This window comes from Gadus chalcogrammus, chromosome 19 (genome assembly GCF_026213295.1).
Source record: "Gadus chalcogrammus isolate NIFS_2021 chromosome 19, NIFS_Gcha_1.0, whole genome shotgun sequence".
Taxonomy (NCBI): domain Eukaryota; kingdom Metazoa; phylum Chordata; class Actinopteri; order Gadiformes; family Gadidae; genus Gadus; species Gadus chalcogrammus.
This window is the reverse complement of record NC_079430.1, coordinates 12,681,891-12,698,102: the sequence shown is the minus strand read 5'-3', so window position 1 is coordinate 12,698,102 and position 16,212 is coordinate 12,681,891. Positions and strand designations below refer to the sequence as shown.

Genomic DNA, 16,212 nt, shown 5'->3' with positions numbered 1-16,212 from the left:
ACCGGGCACATGCCCAGGGGCCCAAGGGCGGTGGGGGGCCCTAAGCCGGAGCTTCTGTGTGAAGTCGCTGTTAGTAACTTTTAATGTTGCATTATCGAAGCAATCAGTAGAGAAATACAAAAATTCAAGCGAAAACAGCAATAGTAGGCCTATTAATACTGAGTAAAAAAAAAAAAGATCACTAGGGGGCACTATTTCAGTTAGTGAACGGGTTCACGAACAATGCACTGTGATTTAAACATGGAGCAACGGCGAACGGTTGTAACGTGAACTCTTAAGTGGAACCTTAACCTTCATAGGGTGTTCGTTTTTTTTGTCACACAGGAGGTGCTGCTGGGTCTGGTGGACCCATTGCCTTTTAATTCAACATAATCAAGCTTTTTTTTTTAAATACTCACCAGATGGTTACTTCATCCCAATTGCAAGTAATATAAACAACACATATGTTACATTTGTTCACTTTACCTTTGTTAAATCACATTTATGAATAGAGGTGCCACTCGTTTTTGTTTCTTTTTGTATTAAAATGCAACAAAATAAGGAAATGCCTCATAAAACAGGCATAACTTGGAAATAATCAACATCATTAGAAATTGAAACATACTCAATAACATCTGTCTGAACAACACATTAAAGCCTTTGAACTCGGCCATTATACGTATATCAGACTATACCACACATGAGGGGCAGAGTCTCACTGTGTGTGTATTGCATATGTATTTTTTGCACTGGTTCCATGTATATTGTGTTTTTCTGTCCATCATGGGTCCACACACTTCACAGCATTTCTTTTTGGCTGACGGGCTGGTCCTACATCTGGCTGCTTGCGGGTTGTTCCTGGGGCTGGCTGCTTGCGGGCTGGTCCTGGGGCTGGCTGCTTGCGGGTTGTTCCTGGGGCTGGCTGCTTGCGGGTTGTTCCTGGGGCTGGCTGCTTGCGGGTTGGTCCTGGGGCTGGCTGCTTGCGGGTTGGTCCTGACTGCTCACGGGATGGTCCTGGGGCTGGCTGCTTGCGGGCTGGTCCTGGGGCTGGCTGCTCGCGGGATGGTCCTGGGGCTGGCTGCTTGCGGGCTGGTCCTGCCTGCTGAAGGGCTAGTCCTGAGGCTCTTTTACGTTTCGGAGCTGGCTGATGCTCATCCTCCTCTTCAAACTCGGTGTCAGACTCTGAAATGTTATCCTCACTTTCCGAAACTATTTCCTCTGCATCACCATCAAAACCCTCTGTCTCTTCAAATATCAACTGTAAGGCAGTCTGAACAGAGAATCGCTTTGCCATCTTGATCAGTTGTGGTATGGAACCACGCTGACAGAGCTTTTTTATAGTGTCAGGTCCCCAAGCTTGGTTCCCGCAAGACAGAGGGTGAAATGTGTGGGAATATGGGTGTAGATAGTGTTGGGTGCTCCAATTTTGCAACCTTGTGCGGGAACAGTGGGTGCACACTGTGGGTGCTCACACCAAGGGCCCATTCACCTGCTTCACCTCTCTCTCTCTCACACACACACACACACACACACACACACACACACACACACACACACACACACACACACACACACACACACACACACACACACACACACACACACACACACACACACACACACACACACACACACAGGAAGAAGGGAAAATGAGGGTGCACAGAACCTATGATTTCCACACTTAAAACTAGCTCCGGGTCCACTGGACCCGAACACCCTGTGTGTAATATAAATGTGATGGGGGGGTATACAGGGGGGGGGGGGGTCATTGAAAATGTTTTCTGATTTATGTTCCTCAAAGAAAATGAGCCAAAGCCAATGAATCTTAGTTCAAAAAAATAATTATTTGTATCACTTTTATAAAGCTAAAAACTGAAAACGGGTCCCGAACACCTTATAAGGGTTAATAGGTCCATGAGTGGAACAGCTAAGCGAAAAAAAAATAAACAAGAGAAAATGTATTTGCAAGTCGTTTAGGCTATGCTTAACTTTATAATAGTTCCATGGTACGCAGCAAGAAAGATACCCAGTCACAATACTCCCGTACCATCTGTTTGTATAATTTAATTAACAGCATGGGCTCCCGCTAGCTTAACATAGTATTACCGTTTACTCTTGCATTAACAAGAGCAGCGGAAATCTGCTCAATCGTCAATGTGGTCGGAGTGCCCGCCCCCTCCATGTGGATTGAGTGCCGGCCCCCTCCATGTGGGCGGAGGGCCGGCCCCCTCCATGTGGGCGGAGGGCCGGCCCCCTCCATGTGGACTGAGTGCCCGCCCCCTCCATGTGGGCTCCGTCTGCGGGCTGCAGTCAGGGGTACTTGGACGCTCACGACCACAGAGGAGACTTATAGTTCTGGATTGACCTCAGAGGCACTTTGATGAGGGCTTCTGGTTAAGAGGGCAGTGCTAATGTGTCTCAAGTCGGGACTCTAGCCTTGTCGGTGTCTTTAGTCGGGAATCGAACCTTTTCCGTGTCTCCGCCCGGCCTCGAACCCTCCCCGCAATGTTCTGGTTCCAGAGTGGGATGGTGTTCCTTCCCGCCCTGCTGGTCATCTGGTCTTCGAGCAACTTCATCGTTTCATACGTCGTCGCGATTTACCGAAACGACGTGGACGTTGTGTTTCCTTACATCAGGTGAGCGGGCTGTGAATGTATGGTGGGCTCATGTGGGAGACCAAAGACTTCAGTAAACCTGTGGATATAACAGATCAATGTATAGGAGTTAATATTGTTTCAGGTAGTGTGATATGTGGAGACCGATGGTTTAATTTCATGCTTATTTATTTAATATAAATGAGTGAGTCGACTTCCTATTAACGGATTGAAGTTGGTTTCGTTTTCGCCGTTATTGGCTCCAGCCCAGATGTTCCCCGCACACTGTTGCTTCATGTTACAAAAACACTGATTTAACTTGCTGTATTGGGACTAGTTTATCATCACATTTTAAAAGTTTAAAACCCGGTTTAACTTCCAAACGTTTATTACCTAGTTGAATATGATCAGTTTATCATGAAAACCCAGTTTATTATCACTGGTTTAATGCTCAGTCTTACATCAAGTTCTTCTCTGTTCTAAGTGATACCGGCGCAGAGCCCCCAGAGAGCTGCATCTTCGGCTTCATGACTTCCGTCACCGCGTTCCTAGGTAGGCCCTCGTTCATCCAAATGGACCACCATGGCGGCGGGCCTGGGCCCCCTTTACGTTGACGTTCACCCAGGGAAAGGGGAGCTGATTCATGAGATATACACTGACACTTCCCTAAAAAGGGAAAGAAAAATGAAACCAGGAGATGTGTGTGAAAGTGTTGACATGTGACGTTTGGCTCCTGCTTTTGAACCTCTGGTCCAGCAGTCCTACTGTGTTATAGCAGAACCTCTGGTCCAGCAGTCTTACTGTGTTATAGCAGAACCTCTGATCCAGCAGTCCTACTGTGTTATAGCAGAACCTCTGGTCCAGCAGTCCTACTGTGTTATAGCAGATCCTCTGGTCCAGCAGTCCTACTGTGTTATAGCAGATCCTCTGGTCCAGCAGTCCTACTGGGTTACAGCAGAACCTCTGGTGCAGCAGACCTAGTGGGTTACAGCAGAACTTCTTGGCGGAGACGTCAAAGAGCCCTGGTTAGAAACAAAAAACGACAAGGGGTGGACTTAAGCCCGTTTCCTGTTTGGAGGACTCATAGCATAACTCACACCTATAGGCATGACTGGATGAAGATTTCAGAAGGTGATTAAAAAAAATAAAAAAATAAAAAGTTTCTACAGTGGTCTACTCAGTGTTGACTTGAAACCTTTAACAGACACTTTTTGAAAGTTTACTACAGCTTGCTGAGTTTGTGTTTATAGACCCCCTAGTGATCCCCTAGTCCAGGAACATGATTGGTGGAAAGTATGAAGCAAAAGACCGTGAACTGCCTGTTGTCCCAGACCTGAGCTGGGGTCGGGCGTCTCGCTCAAGGGTTAGGGGCATCTTGCTCAGGATGCTTTCTGGGGGACAGGGGGGCGTAGTCGCCCTCATCCCCCCCCGACCGCTCCTCTCACCTCTTCAGAGTAATGTGACACTGCGTCTCCCCCCAGCCTCGGGGACCATGTACGCCCGCTACAAGTTCGTCCAGCGGCTGGGCGAGGACGTGGGCAGCGTGCGATCGCGGCTCAACCACGCGGCGCTGGGCCTGGGCCTGGTGTCCTGCCTGGGCATGTGCATTGTCGGGACCTTCCAGGTCGGTGCCTTCATCTCATACTCTTTCTATTTATACGTGAAGCCACTCCCCCCCGGAGTGTCGAAGAGCGCTGCCTTGCCCAAGGCCTGAATGTTGTTGTTGTTGTTGTTGACCTCAGGAAACCATGGTGACCTGGGTCCACGACACCGGCGCCCTGCTGTTCTTCGGGACAGGCGTGTTCTACGCCATCCTCCAGGCGGCCATCTCCTACCAGATGCGGCCGTACGGGTCATCGCTGTGCGTGTGTCACACGCGCACCGCCTTCGCCGTCATCAGCCTGCTGGCCGTGCTGATTGGTATCCTTCAGGCTCCGCCCCCAACGCTCCTTAAAGGAGAACCGCCCCTTATTTACAATATTAGCTCTGATTCAGAAGTACGTTGGAAAATCATGCAGAAAGTTAGACCATTTGGACCAATAACGTAATTATCCCATATTCCCGTTCTCCATTGGTCTGATTTTGAAAATGACGTCATTGGTAAGAAAAACAACGTATTAGTTGTATTTTAATTAACATGAAAAGGAGGAGGTGACACACATCAGAATAGATGCACAGTCTAAATATAAGCTGGACGTGTGCCTCTTATGAATTGAACACCCTTGCATGTGATGCCGTCTCACTGGTAGATAGAAGTTCTCCACGTAGTTACACACGCTGGCCAGTAACACCACCGGTCTGAACCACTTTCCTTTACCGAGGCACCAGCGGTCATCAGCGGATGCTTGGTGAAAGGGACCAAGCTGCACAGAAAACCCAGCGACGAGGTCTGTGTGTGTTTGTGTGTGTGTGTGTGTGTGTGGTTGTGTGTGTGTGTGTGTGTGATGGTGCTGATGGTGTTGTGGTTCTCTCCTCCAGGACTACACCGTCCACCTGCTCAGCGCGGTGTGTGAGTGGATCGTTGCCTTCAGCTTCGTGTTGTTCTTCCTCACGTATATCCCGGACTTCAAGGTAAGCTTCACACAAACCAACACACTGCTGGTTCCTCGAATGTGTTAGTCTACCCCCCCCCCCCCCTTCCCGCCCACCTGTCATCATGTTGACAGTGTGTTCTGGTTTTCTTTCTTGCAGCTGTTCGCCCTGAAAGTGAAGGCAGAGTTGGAGCCGAACTCTTGACCAGACTGGACTGTGTTTTTTAGACCTTTTTTTAAACACTGTTGTCTATTATTTCTACCGTATCCGACACATTTCAATATTCTTGCATATCAATATTGTAAACCATCTACAGTTACCTACTGAGAACAAATGAATCAGCCTCAATCGTAAATCAGTATATAAAGTTTCTTCTAACTTTATTCAAAGTTATTTCTTTTTTTTTATCTACTTCTGCTATTTCACTGAGAACCTGTGCCTGTGTCTTTGTCTGTGTGGGTGTTAAACCACAAAGGGGAGGGGCTGTAAATGTTTACACTAAAGCTGGACTGATCTTCTCTGTGCTGCGATTAGCGACTGTGTGACAGCGCTGTGCGTCCGCTGCTCATAAATACGAGAAGTCAGTCACACTGAAGTCCCATGAGAAACCACACGTGGGTGGTTTGAATTCCCTGTAGTTGTGTAATTATGTTATATCCCTCTCCCCCCCCCCCCCCCTTGGGGGGGAGGGGGGGAGAGGGATATAACATACAGTGTTTCCCCTAGAATTTTTTTTAGGCCCGGTGGTAAGAGCTGATAGTGTGATTTGCTATACATTTTTCACGAGATGCCAGAGTATTTGTTGGTTATTTCCATATAAAACACTTGCTTAGCCATCACAAGTTGGTTAAGTTATGGACATATAAAGAACGAGGCTAGTGTTTTGCGGGGGCGGTAAAAATGTCCATGGTAACGGCGGGCTGAACCAATCAGACGTCGCATTTACGCGATGGTTCGTGGTATAGTTCTTCTGCCGGAGAATAAATGTACTCTCGTTTGGCACCGTGTTTAGGAAGAACCTTGAAATACCTTTTTGTCCTTCATCCCTTTTAAGTTTTTTTGGTGGTGCCATGCTAATGATGATATAACTTAATGCTGCCGCATGATTATTTTTTTTTTTTTTCATTTTTTTTTTTTCTTCTCTTTTTCTTTTTTTTTTGGCCGGTTGTTGGCCTGGCGGGGGCGTTGTTGGCCTGGCGGCCCGCCAGGCCTGAACAATGGTAGGGGAAACACTGACATAATTACACAACTACACAACTACTGCGGCCCCCAAACGGCCGCAGTCTGATGTACTGTGATGTTTAGAAACATCAGTCTGTATGTCTGGTCGTAGTATTGTATATTATGTATACCATGGAGAGAGAGAGAGGGAGATTATATCGTAAATGTCAGTTTCATATTGATAAAGATTTGATTCTTTCATATTATACCAGATGATGAAATCATGCTGTATTCTTCTGTATTGTTCGACGTGTAAAATCTTTTTTATAAATGCTTGAGAAATAATAAAGGACTGTCCTATGAATTATGCAAGAGTTTATTACGCACATTATGAATGTTAATATTTGTACACATAAATGGCTCCAGTTATTTACACACACTGGAAATGTTTCACATTCAGCTGAGGAGGTCCTGTGTCCTCGGTCCAGACAGACCAACCCTCTGAAACCATCTTCCCACGACATGGAGGACGATTTATGAGAGCTGACATGAAGGGACTCACTGAAGCATCAGCGACTCCTGCTATAAGCAAGTGGCTAGAGGACAGTTCATTTTAAAAAGGCATTGATATTATAAAATGACCACCAGTACAAAACAAACCGTGGTCAGACATGTATGCAGCAGCAGCGGCTCGGACTGGCTAAACGACCTGCAACAGACGCCGTCGCCGTTTGGTGTCCTCCAGCAGCTACTGTGCTTCCACGGCGATCAGACCAGAGGCCATCGCTGTCGGACCATGTGCCTCGGGACTTCCTCTCAGGCGCTGATGTCACTTCCTGTCCCGCTACGTGGTTTCTGCGGGGGTTCCCCACAGAGGAGCAGCGGGGGGAGTCAGTCGCTGAAGGAAGACTCGCTGCCGCCGCTGTCGTCGTCGTCCTCCTCGTCCCGGTCACCCCCCGGACCCCCGCTGGGGCCCCGCCCTGCGTCAGGCACTGGGGCGTCTGGCGTGCTGTATCCATGGAAACAAGAGGGGACGCGGGTCAGTACATGCGGTCACAGCGGTGCAGTGTGTGTGTGACCAGCGTTGTATAGGTGTGATGCATGTTGGTTTGAGCTTTGAGAGGCGCTTACTCCAGCAGGCCGGGCTCAAGACCCTCCAGGACCATCTTGGCTTTGATGGCCATGACCGGGACCCCCTGGGAGAGGAACACAGGTTATACATGGTGGGTCATACATGTTATATATGTTGGGTTATAGAGCTAGAGCCAACTGTGTGACACTGATAATCATTGAACACTGTAACGTAGCAGCATCCATAAACCTCAGGGTCTAAGGGGAAGGTTCACTCAGAGGATCTCTTGCGGTCAGATTAAGATTTACAGGTCATCTGAGGTTAGGGGGGTGTTGCTCAGGGACACCTGGGTGCCTCGTGTGATGGGGGATCCGATAGTGGGAATGAGTGGGATGTGATACTGGGAATGAGTGGGATCTGGCCCCTCACCACTTGGACCATCTTTAGGTAGCGGGCGTAGCGGGGGTCTCTGGCCACCGTCACCACATTGTCCGCCACCGGGTCAGGCTTCGTTCCTGGGGCAGCGACGGGCCCGCTCACCTAACCAAGGGGGGGGGGGGGGGCTAACGTCAGTTACAGGTTCAACTGACTCACTGATCCAACTTTAATTTGTATATATATATATATATTGATGTGGAAATGTTACATAATATACCTTTTGAATAGGGACTGGATTTACCTGCGGTGGTGGCAGTGACGTCACTGCGGCCGGGACACCGGGCTGCAGGTTCTGATTGGCTGTCAGTCCGTTCGTCTCGGCGGCGGCGGCGGCCGGTCGCTGGCTGATTGAGTCGATGGTGACATCATCCAACCCGGGGATGGAGGAGAGCTACACGGCGTGAGGACAGAAGGTCAACACGCAGACCAGCCACATCATCACGTCTCTCTGAAAACAGTCCCACCTGAAGCGCAGTACAACTGCGTCACGGATTAACACACCTTGGCCTCAAGAATGCTGAGGGTTGTTTCAATCTGCTGTATCCGTAGAGAGTTGTTGGAGAGTTTCTGTGGAAAGCACATTTAAACAGTAAGACATGGCCTCCACTGGCTGTGTGATGAGACTCTTCCCCCCCCCCCCCCTGGGGGCTGGTGACCGGGGCCTACCTCCTCACACACTGTGGAGAAGCGGTTGAGGAACCGCACCGTGTGGACGACAAACTGGTTGAGGTGCGCCACCACTCGCCGCTGCTGGATGGCGGGGACCTGAGGAGCACAATAACGTTCACTAACCATCAGCTCTCTACCTGAGGAGCACAATAAGGTTCACTAACCATCAGCTCTCCACCTGAGGAGCACAATAACGTTCACTAACCATCAGCTCTCTACCTGAGGAGCACAATAACGTTCACTAACCATCAGCTCTCTACCTGAGGTGCACCAGGATAACGTTCACTTACCATCAGCTCTCTACCTGAGGTGCACCACAATAACGTTAATTAACGAGAGCTGTCTACTTGAGGAGCACCAAAATACCGTTCATTAACGAAAGCTCTCTACGTGTGGCTTACAACCGGATGTGCTCTTAACAATCATTATGTTGTAATGTCAGAAGTTGTCTGGAACCCAATGCTGGAAAGGCTTTGTATTTATGTATATGAACGTTAAGCCTGTTAACTGTCCTTGTATTTAGATATTACTGTTAACCCCACCTTGGTGAGGTCCACTCCCGACCCCACTATCGGCAGCCCGTCCTCGTCCATCGCTGGTTTCGGAACGGAAACTCAATGACGGGAAATCTGATCTAGACGTCAACAAGATCAGAAACTATTTGGACGTTAGTGAGATGTGTCATGTGTGTCTGTCACATGACACACAATGGGTCAGTAATGTCACATCCGCCTTCGCCGCTCTGGACTTCCGCCGCTCCGTGGACTTTTGATTTGAAGTTACAGTGACAACACGATGGATGTCAGGGAAAGGGACTACAATTAAATTAAAGTTTTTCCTGGTAAAAAATGTATCAACCGAAAATAATTTCTGATTTGGTGAATGTATTAGGTTATCGTTCTATGGTTCAGTTTTAGATACGAAAAACATATATTTAGCTTTCTGTTAAGTTTTCTTATGAATATTGTTACCTGTACCTTATATTCCTTCCTTTACGTTGATCAAATTACATAAACGGATGTATTCATGTTTCTTGTTACCAACGTCCACCGGGTTTCCTCTTTATCATTCAATAATCCTGGTTTATTTAAGGTTTTTAGCCCTGACTGCGGCTGCGTTCTGCATACCGGAAGCGGCGACGTGAAGCTTTACTTTGAAAATAGGAAATGCGGAAGAAAAGTTGAGGAATCCGCTGCTTGCGTCGAAAGCGCGCAGGAAAGAAACCAAGATATATAACAATAATATCATATTGTTTTAATTATACTGTTCGAACTGGACTTCTGCAGCAATGGAGGCGAATGCATCCGCAGAAAACCCCAACGGTTGGTCGGTTTAAAACATGAATGAACCTTAATGTGTTTAGTGTTTCAGCATCAGAAGGAACAGGCCATTAGTTTAGTTCAGGAACATCTTTAGGAACATTATCCCACAAGGTGGACTTCTAGCTCTAAGGGAGGTATCTGTGTGGGTTTCCTGGACTGGTACTGGGTTGAGGGTACTGGTTAGTGGGTAGTGGGTACTAGGTACGAGTTAGTGGGTACTGTGTAGTGGGAAGGGGTTACTGGGTAGAGAGTACTTGGTAGGTAGGTGGTATTGGTTAGTGGGTACTGGGTACTAGGTAGTGGGTACTTGGTACTAGGTTACGAGTACATTTTTAGGACAGGACATCGATTTAATGACAGCTCTGTGCATCGTTGTTGTGTCAAGTACCTCCTGTAACATCCATCCCCCATGTCCCCCTAACCCTAACCCCATATCCTCCTACCCCTACCCCCCTCCAGGCCTCCCCCTGTCCTGTCTCCGTCTCATCGTCCCACCGCTGCGGCTACTGTCGGCCGCATTGTGGCAGGTGGCGAAGCGGAGGGAGGTTCTGAGTTATGACAAGCTCCAGGACTTTGTGTTCATGGTGACCGAAGCTTTCCCCGGCCTCCTCACGCAGAGACAGAGAGCCCAGCTGCTGCTGGGGCTCAGAGCCAGGGTAAGGTTAAGGTGAAGGACAAAATTAAGGTTATTCTGAGGTTTAGTGCCAGGGTAAGGTTATGGGTAAGGTTAAGGTTAAAGGGGACCTATTATGCTTTTTAGACTTTTATGACCTATGAACGTTGTTATAATGATTGATAGTCTTGTTTAACCATACTAAAGTGTCAAATAATGACGTACATGCATTTCGACGTATTCCCTGCTGACAGTCTGGGGTGGCTGTGCAGAGCGCTAAACACTCGGGACAACAGATGAGAGGAAGAGTTTCCCGAAAATCTACATCGTTTTTTGTGATGTGATTCGTGTCAGGTTGCGCTATAGGAGTCAATAATAAGAAATTAAGACCAGAAAAGTAGTATAATAGGTCCTCTTTAAGGTTCAGGTAAAGGTTATTCTGTGGGCTATGACTGTCTGTGTTCCAGCTGATCCTGGAGCTGTGTAAGGGCTCGGTCCGTTCCTTACATCCTTCAGTGACTGTTTCTGTTCCAGCTGATCCTGGAGCTGTGTAAGGGCTCGGTCCGAGGGGCTGTGGACCTACAGGCCGTCCAGAACCACCTGGAGAGGCTCCCGGTCTCCTCTTCCCACGAGGTGAGCACTCAACCAGCCCTGGGAAAGCCTTTCTTCAGAACAGCTTGGATGAAATGGATCAATACGATGGGAGGGATTGTAATTGTGCTAATCATCAGTTCATCGTTTTAGTAAGTTATGAATAAATTTGTGTAATTTGCTGCTTTTACACTTTAGACATGAAATGTTTAGTTGCTTGTTTGCTTCAGCTCATTATTCAAAGTCACGGCTAACCCTAAAAAACGGACTCACTTTGATAGCTTGTTATCAAGGTGTTTGTCGTCATTCATGACGTTAACTAAACTCTATGATTCTGAGAAAGAGATGATAAAATGGACACGGACTGGTGAATATTATTCCTCCGTTGTTTCATGGACCCTCTCCTCTCCTCTCCTCCTCTCCTCCTCTCCTCTCCTCCTCTCCTCCTCTCCTCCTCTCCTCTCCCCTCTCAGCCCCGGGACGCCGACCTGGAGAGGACCGAGTCCATGTTCATCTCACTGGTTCAGAGTCTGCTGAAAGACCCGACGGAGAGGGCCTACTTCTTCCAGGTCTGGTCAATTAGCCCTCCTCTGGACCCATGATGTTCATCACATCAGTGCTGGTTTAGTCTAGTACAAAAAGCAGTATTTTCAGTACATTCTGTTGTTGCCAACTAGAGTTTAGAGGTTATATAGGTTATATATCAAGAAGTGATAACTTTTGACTTCCTTTACACAAAATCAGTGATTGTTCAGTAGTAAGTAGCTACTTACTACAGTGGTAGTAAGCAGACTTAAGTTCCTTCATGAGCTTCACAGTCTTTCTCTGAGACATTGGTCTTTATCCAAACGTTGACCTGCTCTGTCCTCACAGGAGGTGTTTCCGGTCGAGTACGGGCCGAGTTACGACGGCGCGTTGCATATCCTGCTGTGGGAGCTGCTGTCCAAGCTGGAGAAGGTCTTTACGGTCCCGGACCTCAAACAGGTGAACCAACGCGGTGGTCTGGGGTCTGGGGTCTGGGGGGCTGGGCGGGGGTTCTGGGGGGATGTTCGGGGGTTCTGGGGGGATGTTCGGGGGTCTGGGGGGTTGTTTGGGGGTCTTGGGGGCGCGGTGGACCATCATGTCAGAACAATATTATTTGGTCACACTTGTAAGATGAACGTGGGCGCGGGGATTGTGTCTCACCCGACTTCTTTGGTTTCCAGACTGCGGCTTGGCTGAACTCTGACCTCTGTGCAGCTGACGACTGTCTGCCGACCATGGGCAGCGACCTGAGCCAAATCCACCAGCACCACAAGAACCTTGGCCTCCTTAAGACGCAGTGTAAGCCCCTCCCCCAATGGACCCATGTGGAAACTAAATAAAACACACACTTACAACCCCCCCCCCCCCCCCAATCCCAGGGTCTCAACTGAAAGGAGCCGAACGTGACAGGTGTGGATCATTATTTTGTATTTGTGTGTCGTTGTATTCATTGTCTTGTATCGCGGCTCTAGGCGGCCCGTCGTCGGCCATCGGGGGCTGCATCCTGTCCGCGATGTCCATCCCTCCGTCCCAGAAGGTGTGCAAAGCGCCCTCTGTGGGCCTGGAGGCCATACACAACTACGCCCACCTGGTGAACCCCCTGGCCTTCGTGGAGGCGGAGCAGTACAGCATGGTGACCGTGTACGAGGTGGAGGTGGAGCTGGGGGCGACGGAGGTCAGCGGAGACCTGGTGGACACCTCCGAGGAGATCTGTCTCCAAACGGAGGACCTATCCGCGGTGGTGAGCGAACACGATGAGGAAGTGGTCGAGGAGGAGGTGGAGGAGGAGGAGGCGAGGATGGACGGAGAAAAGGTGGAGGAAGGAGAAGGGGAAGATGTAGCCACAGCGCTGGAAACGCTGACCATGATTTTTGTACAAAAGGACGAGATGCTGCAGGGCAAAAATGAACCCGAAATCAACTTGAATGCCCTTCCTGTAACTGAGGCAGAGGAGGCTGTGACGATGGAAGAAGGAAGCGAGTGCTGTGCCGAGCCGATCCATCTCCAAGAAGAGCAGGGGTCGCTTGATGCCCACCTGCTGCCGGGAGGATCTGACAGCCCTGGATCTTCTGAGTCCATCAGAGGTGAACTGGGATCAGCGAACGAGTTGACTTGTCCCGGCGAGGGAGGCTGTGGGTCGACGGCCAAGGAGGAGCCGCTCTCTGAATCCCCACCCTCCCTGGGGGTTGGGGACAGGTCGTCCTGCCACCTCCATATCGAGACTCTGACCAGTGGGCAGCAGGTTTTACAGCTGCACAACTCCTCACAGCAGATAATGTAAGAACACTCATTCTACTCAGACCGCATGGAAGTACACTTTGACAGATATGATACGGCGGTGGTTAGCATAGTGTGGCTAAGGGTGTTGAGCTCCGACCAGAAAGGTGCTGGTTCCATCAAATGGGTCAGCTGTAGAGACCAGAATGTAACGTATGCTTTCTCCACCAGGAAAAAAGTGGATGCTTCTATTGCACCGTCTGTGATCGCCATCAAAGGCCTCAACACGGGTAAGCACACATCTCCCCCTACCTGGCCTCCTCCCCCCCTACCTTACCATCTCCCCTCCTACCTGGACGTATCCCCCCCACCATCTCCCCCTACCTTCCCCCCCCTACCCTCCCCTACCTGGCCACGCCCCCTCCCCCCCATTCTCCCCTACCTAGCCCCTTTAAGATCTCAGTGAGGTCCCCTTGTTTGTTCCTCTCCCGTCCTTGCGTTTCCTAGACGACTCCGGGGAGCAGGTGTCCATCATCTTCACCTGTCCCCAGTGTCCGTTCCACCACCGGGAAGGGGGGGCCGAGGAGGAGGCGGAGGAGGAGGAGAACGCTCCGCCCCACATCCACATGCAGTCCGTCCCGGCCGAGGAGTTCCGAGCGCTGATGGCGGCGAAGAGCGACGGAGCCGAGTTCGTCCCCACGCCCGGCGCCACCGACCAGATCTTCACCTCCATCAAGGTCCTCCCTCAGGGCAACGCGGAGACGGCCCGGAAGGAGGCCAAGCCCGACCGGCCGGGGGACGACGGCCCCCCCGACGACGGCGCCGACGACGACGACCCCTCCCCGGCCGGGGGCCGCCGCAAGGCGCTGACCTGCGGCACGTGCGGCCGGACGTTCACGCGCACGGCGGACGTGCGGCGGCACCAGCTCACGCACACGGGCGAGCGGCCGTTCCGCTGCTCGCAGTGCGAGCGCACCTTCCAGCACTCGTGGGACCTGGCCAAGCACGAGGCGCGGCACCACGGCGCCGCCGTGGCCTTCGCCTGCACGGCCTGCGGCTGCTCCTTCGGCAACCTGCGCCGCCTCACGGCCCACCACCGGGGGGCGCACGCCGGCCAGTCCCGCCTGCCCCAGATCTGCTCCATCTGCGGCCGCAGCTTCGCCGCCGCCGCCGAGCTCCTGGAGCACCGGCGTAGCCACGGCGACCGGCAGCGCTACCCGTGCCGGCAGTGCGGCGACACCTTCGACACCATGCTGGCGCGCTCGCAGCACCGCCAGAGCCACCATGCCAAGCGGCACTTCAAGTGCCCGCACTGCGACAAGACGTACACGCGGCGCTCGGACGTGAAGCGCCACCAGGCCACGCACACGGGCGACCGGCCGCACCAGTGCTCCCAGTGCGGCAAGCGCTTCTCGCTGCGCTTCATGCTGGCCAAGCACCTGACGGTGCACACGGGCCAGCGGCCCTTCCAGTGCGCCCACTGCCCCAAGCGCTTCACGCTGGTCTCCATCCTGACGCGGCACGAGCGCATGCACACGGGCGAGAAGCCCTTCCTGTGCTCGCACTGCGGCAAGGGCTTCCTGTCGCAGGGCGAGCTGTCCAAGCACCAGCGCTCGCACGCCGACGACAAGCCCTACGCGTGCATCCAGTGCGACAAGCGCTTCAAGAGCAAGCGGTCGCAGCGCGAGCACGTGCTGTCGCACACGGGCGCACGGCCCTACCTGTGCACGCACTGCGGCAAGGGCTTCACCAAGCTGTACGCGCTGACGCGCCACAACCTCATCCACACCGGCGAGCGGCCCTTCCCCTGCGCCCACTGCGGCAAGGCCTTCCTCACGCTGGGCGAGGCGCGGCTGCACCAGCGCATCCACACGGGCGAGCGGCCGTACGCCTGCGGCGTGTGCCACCTCAAGTTCAAGAGCTCGTCGGAGCTGGGCCGCCACAAGCGCAGCCACGCCGGCGCCAAGGCCTGGAGGCTGAGCTGCGAGCAGTGCGGGAAGAGCTTCTCCTCGCAGGGCCGGCTGACCAAACACATGGACGGGCACGCGGCCGGCCTGCAGGGGGCGCCGTCGCAGGGGTCCCCGTCGGCAGACTGCGGCCAGCAGGGGGCGCCGTCGGCAGACTGAGGCCACTAGGGGGCGCTGTGTCCAGCGTCTCCCTCTTTTTCTAAACGGTGTGATGCGACTACTGTTGACATGTTACGGCAAACAGATGAAGTTAAAGTTCAAATTATTGCCTTGTTGATCAAATGGACCGGTGATTAACTGATGATTGACCGGACCTCGGTAAGCTGCTGCATGACGCCAGGGGGGCAACGTTAGATCTGATCCGTCTGATTTGTTTTTGTTCGATTTGTATTATTTTTGTAGCACTACATATAGCCCCCTAGGAAGGTGGGTGTTTGAACATCCTGTCTAGAGGTGAAACCTGTCTTGGTAATTCTAATTACTAACTGTACATTAAAAAGTATTTTTTGCTCAATCTAAAGGTTTAGTGTCTGAAGTCTAGGACTGTTCTGGCTGAAACATTGTTTTGCACATTTAAAAGGAGATGATGGATGAGGGCTGAGGAGTTGGAGGGTGAGGGTAGAGGAGATGAAGAGGGGGTCAGGAGGGGTGAGGAGGGGTGAGGAGGAGATGGGAGAGTCTTGATGGAGACAGAACCAGCAGATGGTTGTTCGTGTTTTAGGTGGGGAACCTTAGAGGGCCATCCATTAGATTTCACTGGCTTCCCTTCGCCACTTCTAATTGGTTTGCTATTTTTAGAGAGCGGCACGACTGTGTTAATGCAGCATAAAACGTGTCTATTGATCGATTTAATAATAAATAGGGCTATTCTCGAATATCTATTTAAAGGTCACATGATAGTGGTTTCCCTATCTCACCTCCACCGCCACATTCAAATAGTTACAACATTTATCTCCAAATATTTTATAAGGAAAATGATTTGAATTTTACTTTGCTATAATGCGCTTTCGAATTAACCCTCCTTTCAAAAACA

At 51.1% G+C, this 16,212-nt stretch overlaps 3 protein-coding genes across 5 annotated transcripts; 2 read left to right on the top strand and 1 right to left on the bottom strand.

The window, feature by feature from the left end:
* Positions 1 to 2,294: 2,294 nt before the first annotated feature.
* dram1 (DNA-damage regulated autophagy modulator 1) lies at positions 2,295 to 7,280 on the top strand. Its single transcript, XM_056578536.1, has 7 exons — positions 2,295 to 2,615; positions 3,058 to 3,125; positions 4,055 to 4,197; positions 4,316 to 4,493; positions 4,902 to 4,960; positions 5,052 to 5,144; positions 5,265 to 7,280. Exons 1-7 carry the CDS (start codon positions 2,485 to 2,487, stop codon positions 5,307 to 5,309), a joined length of 717 nt encoding a protein of 238 aa, XP_056434511.1. The 5' UTR covers positions 2,295 to 2,484; the 3' UTR covers positions 5,310 to 7,280.
* Positions 5,762 to 9,558, bottom strand: washc3 (WASH complex subunit 3). 2 transcript variants are annotated; one of them, XM_056578537.1, is made up of 8 exons: positions 9,423 to 9,558; positions 8,988 to 9,102; positions 8,443 to 8,541; positions 8,278 to 8,343; positions 8,018 to 8,167; positions 7,768 to 7,878; positions 7,398 to 7,462; positions 5,762 to 7,275 (listed from the first exon to the last, which is right to left on the bottom strand). In XM_056578537.1, the coding sequence occupies exons 2-8, from the start codon at positions 9,036 to 9,038 to the stop codon at positions 7,158 to 7,160; spliced, it is 660 nt and encodes a 219-aa protein (XP_056434512.1). In that variant the 5' UTR covers positions 9,039 to 9,102; positions 9,423 to 9,558; the 3' UTR covers positions 5,762 to 7,157. The 2 variants fall into 2 exon arrangements, with proteins under 2 accessions (XP_056434512.1, XP_056434513.1); XM_056578538.1 differs by having other exon boundaries at positions 8,988 to 9,079; positions 9,423 to 9,555.
* Positions 8,970 to 15,756, top strand: LOC130372493 (zinc finger protein 648-like). 2 transcript variants are annotated; one of them, XM_056578534.1, is made up of 10 exons: positions 8,970 to 9,286; positions 9,538 to 9,767; positions 10,227 to 10,423; positions 10,915 to 11,013; positions 11,445 to 11,540; positions 11,845 to 11,955; positions 12,177 to 12,294; positions 12,468 to 13,272; positions 13,444 to 13,502; positions 13,720 to 15,756. In XM_056578534.1, the coding sequence occupies exons 2-10, from the start codon at positions 9,734 to 9,736 to the stop codon at positions 15,336 to 15,338; spliced, it is 3,138 nt and encodes a 1,045-aa protein (XP_056434509.1). In that variant the 5' UTR covers positions 8,970 to 9,286; positions 9,538 to 9,733; the 3' UTR covers positions 15,339 to 15,756. The 2 variants fall into 2 exon arrangements, with proteins under 2 accessions (XP_056434509.1, XP_056434510.1); XM_056578535.1 differs by lacking the exon at positions 8,970 to 9,286 and having other exon boundaries at positions 9,313 to 9,767; positions 12,468 to 12,736; positions 12,878 to 13,272.
* The last annotated feature ends 456 nt before the right edge of the window (positions 15,757 to 16,212 follow it).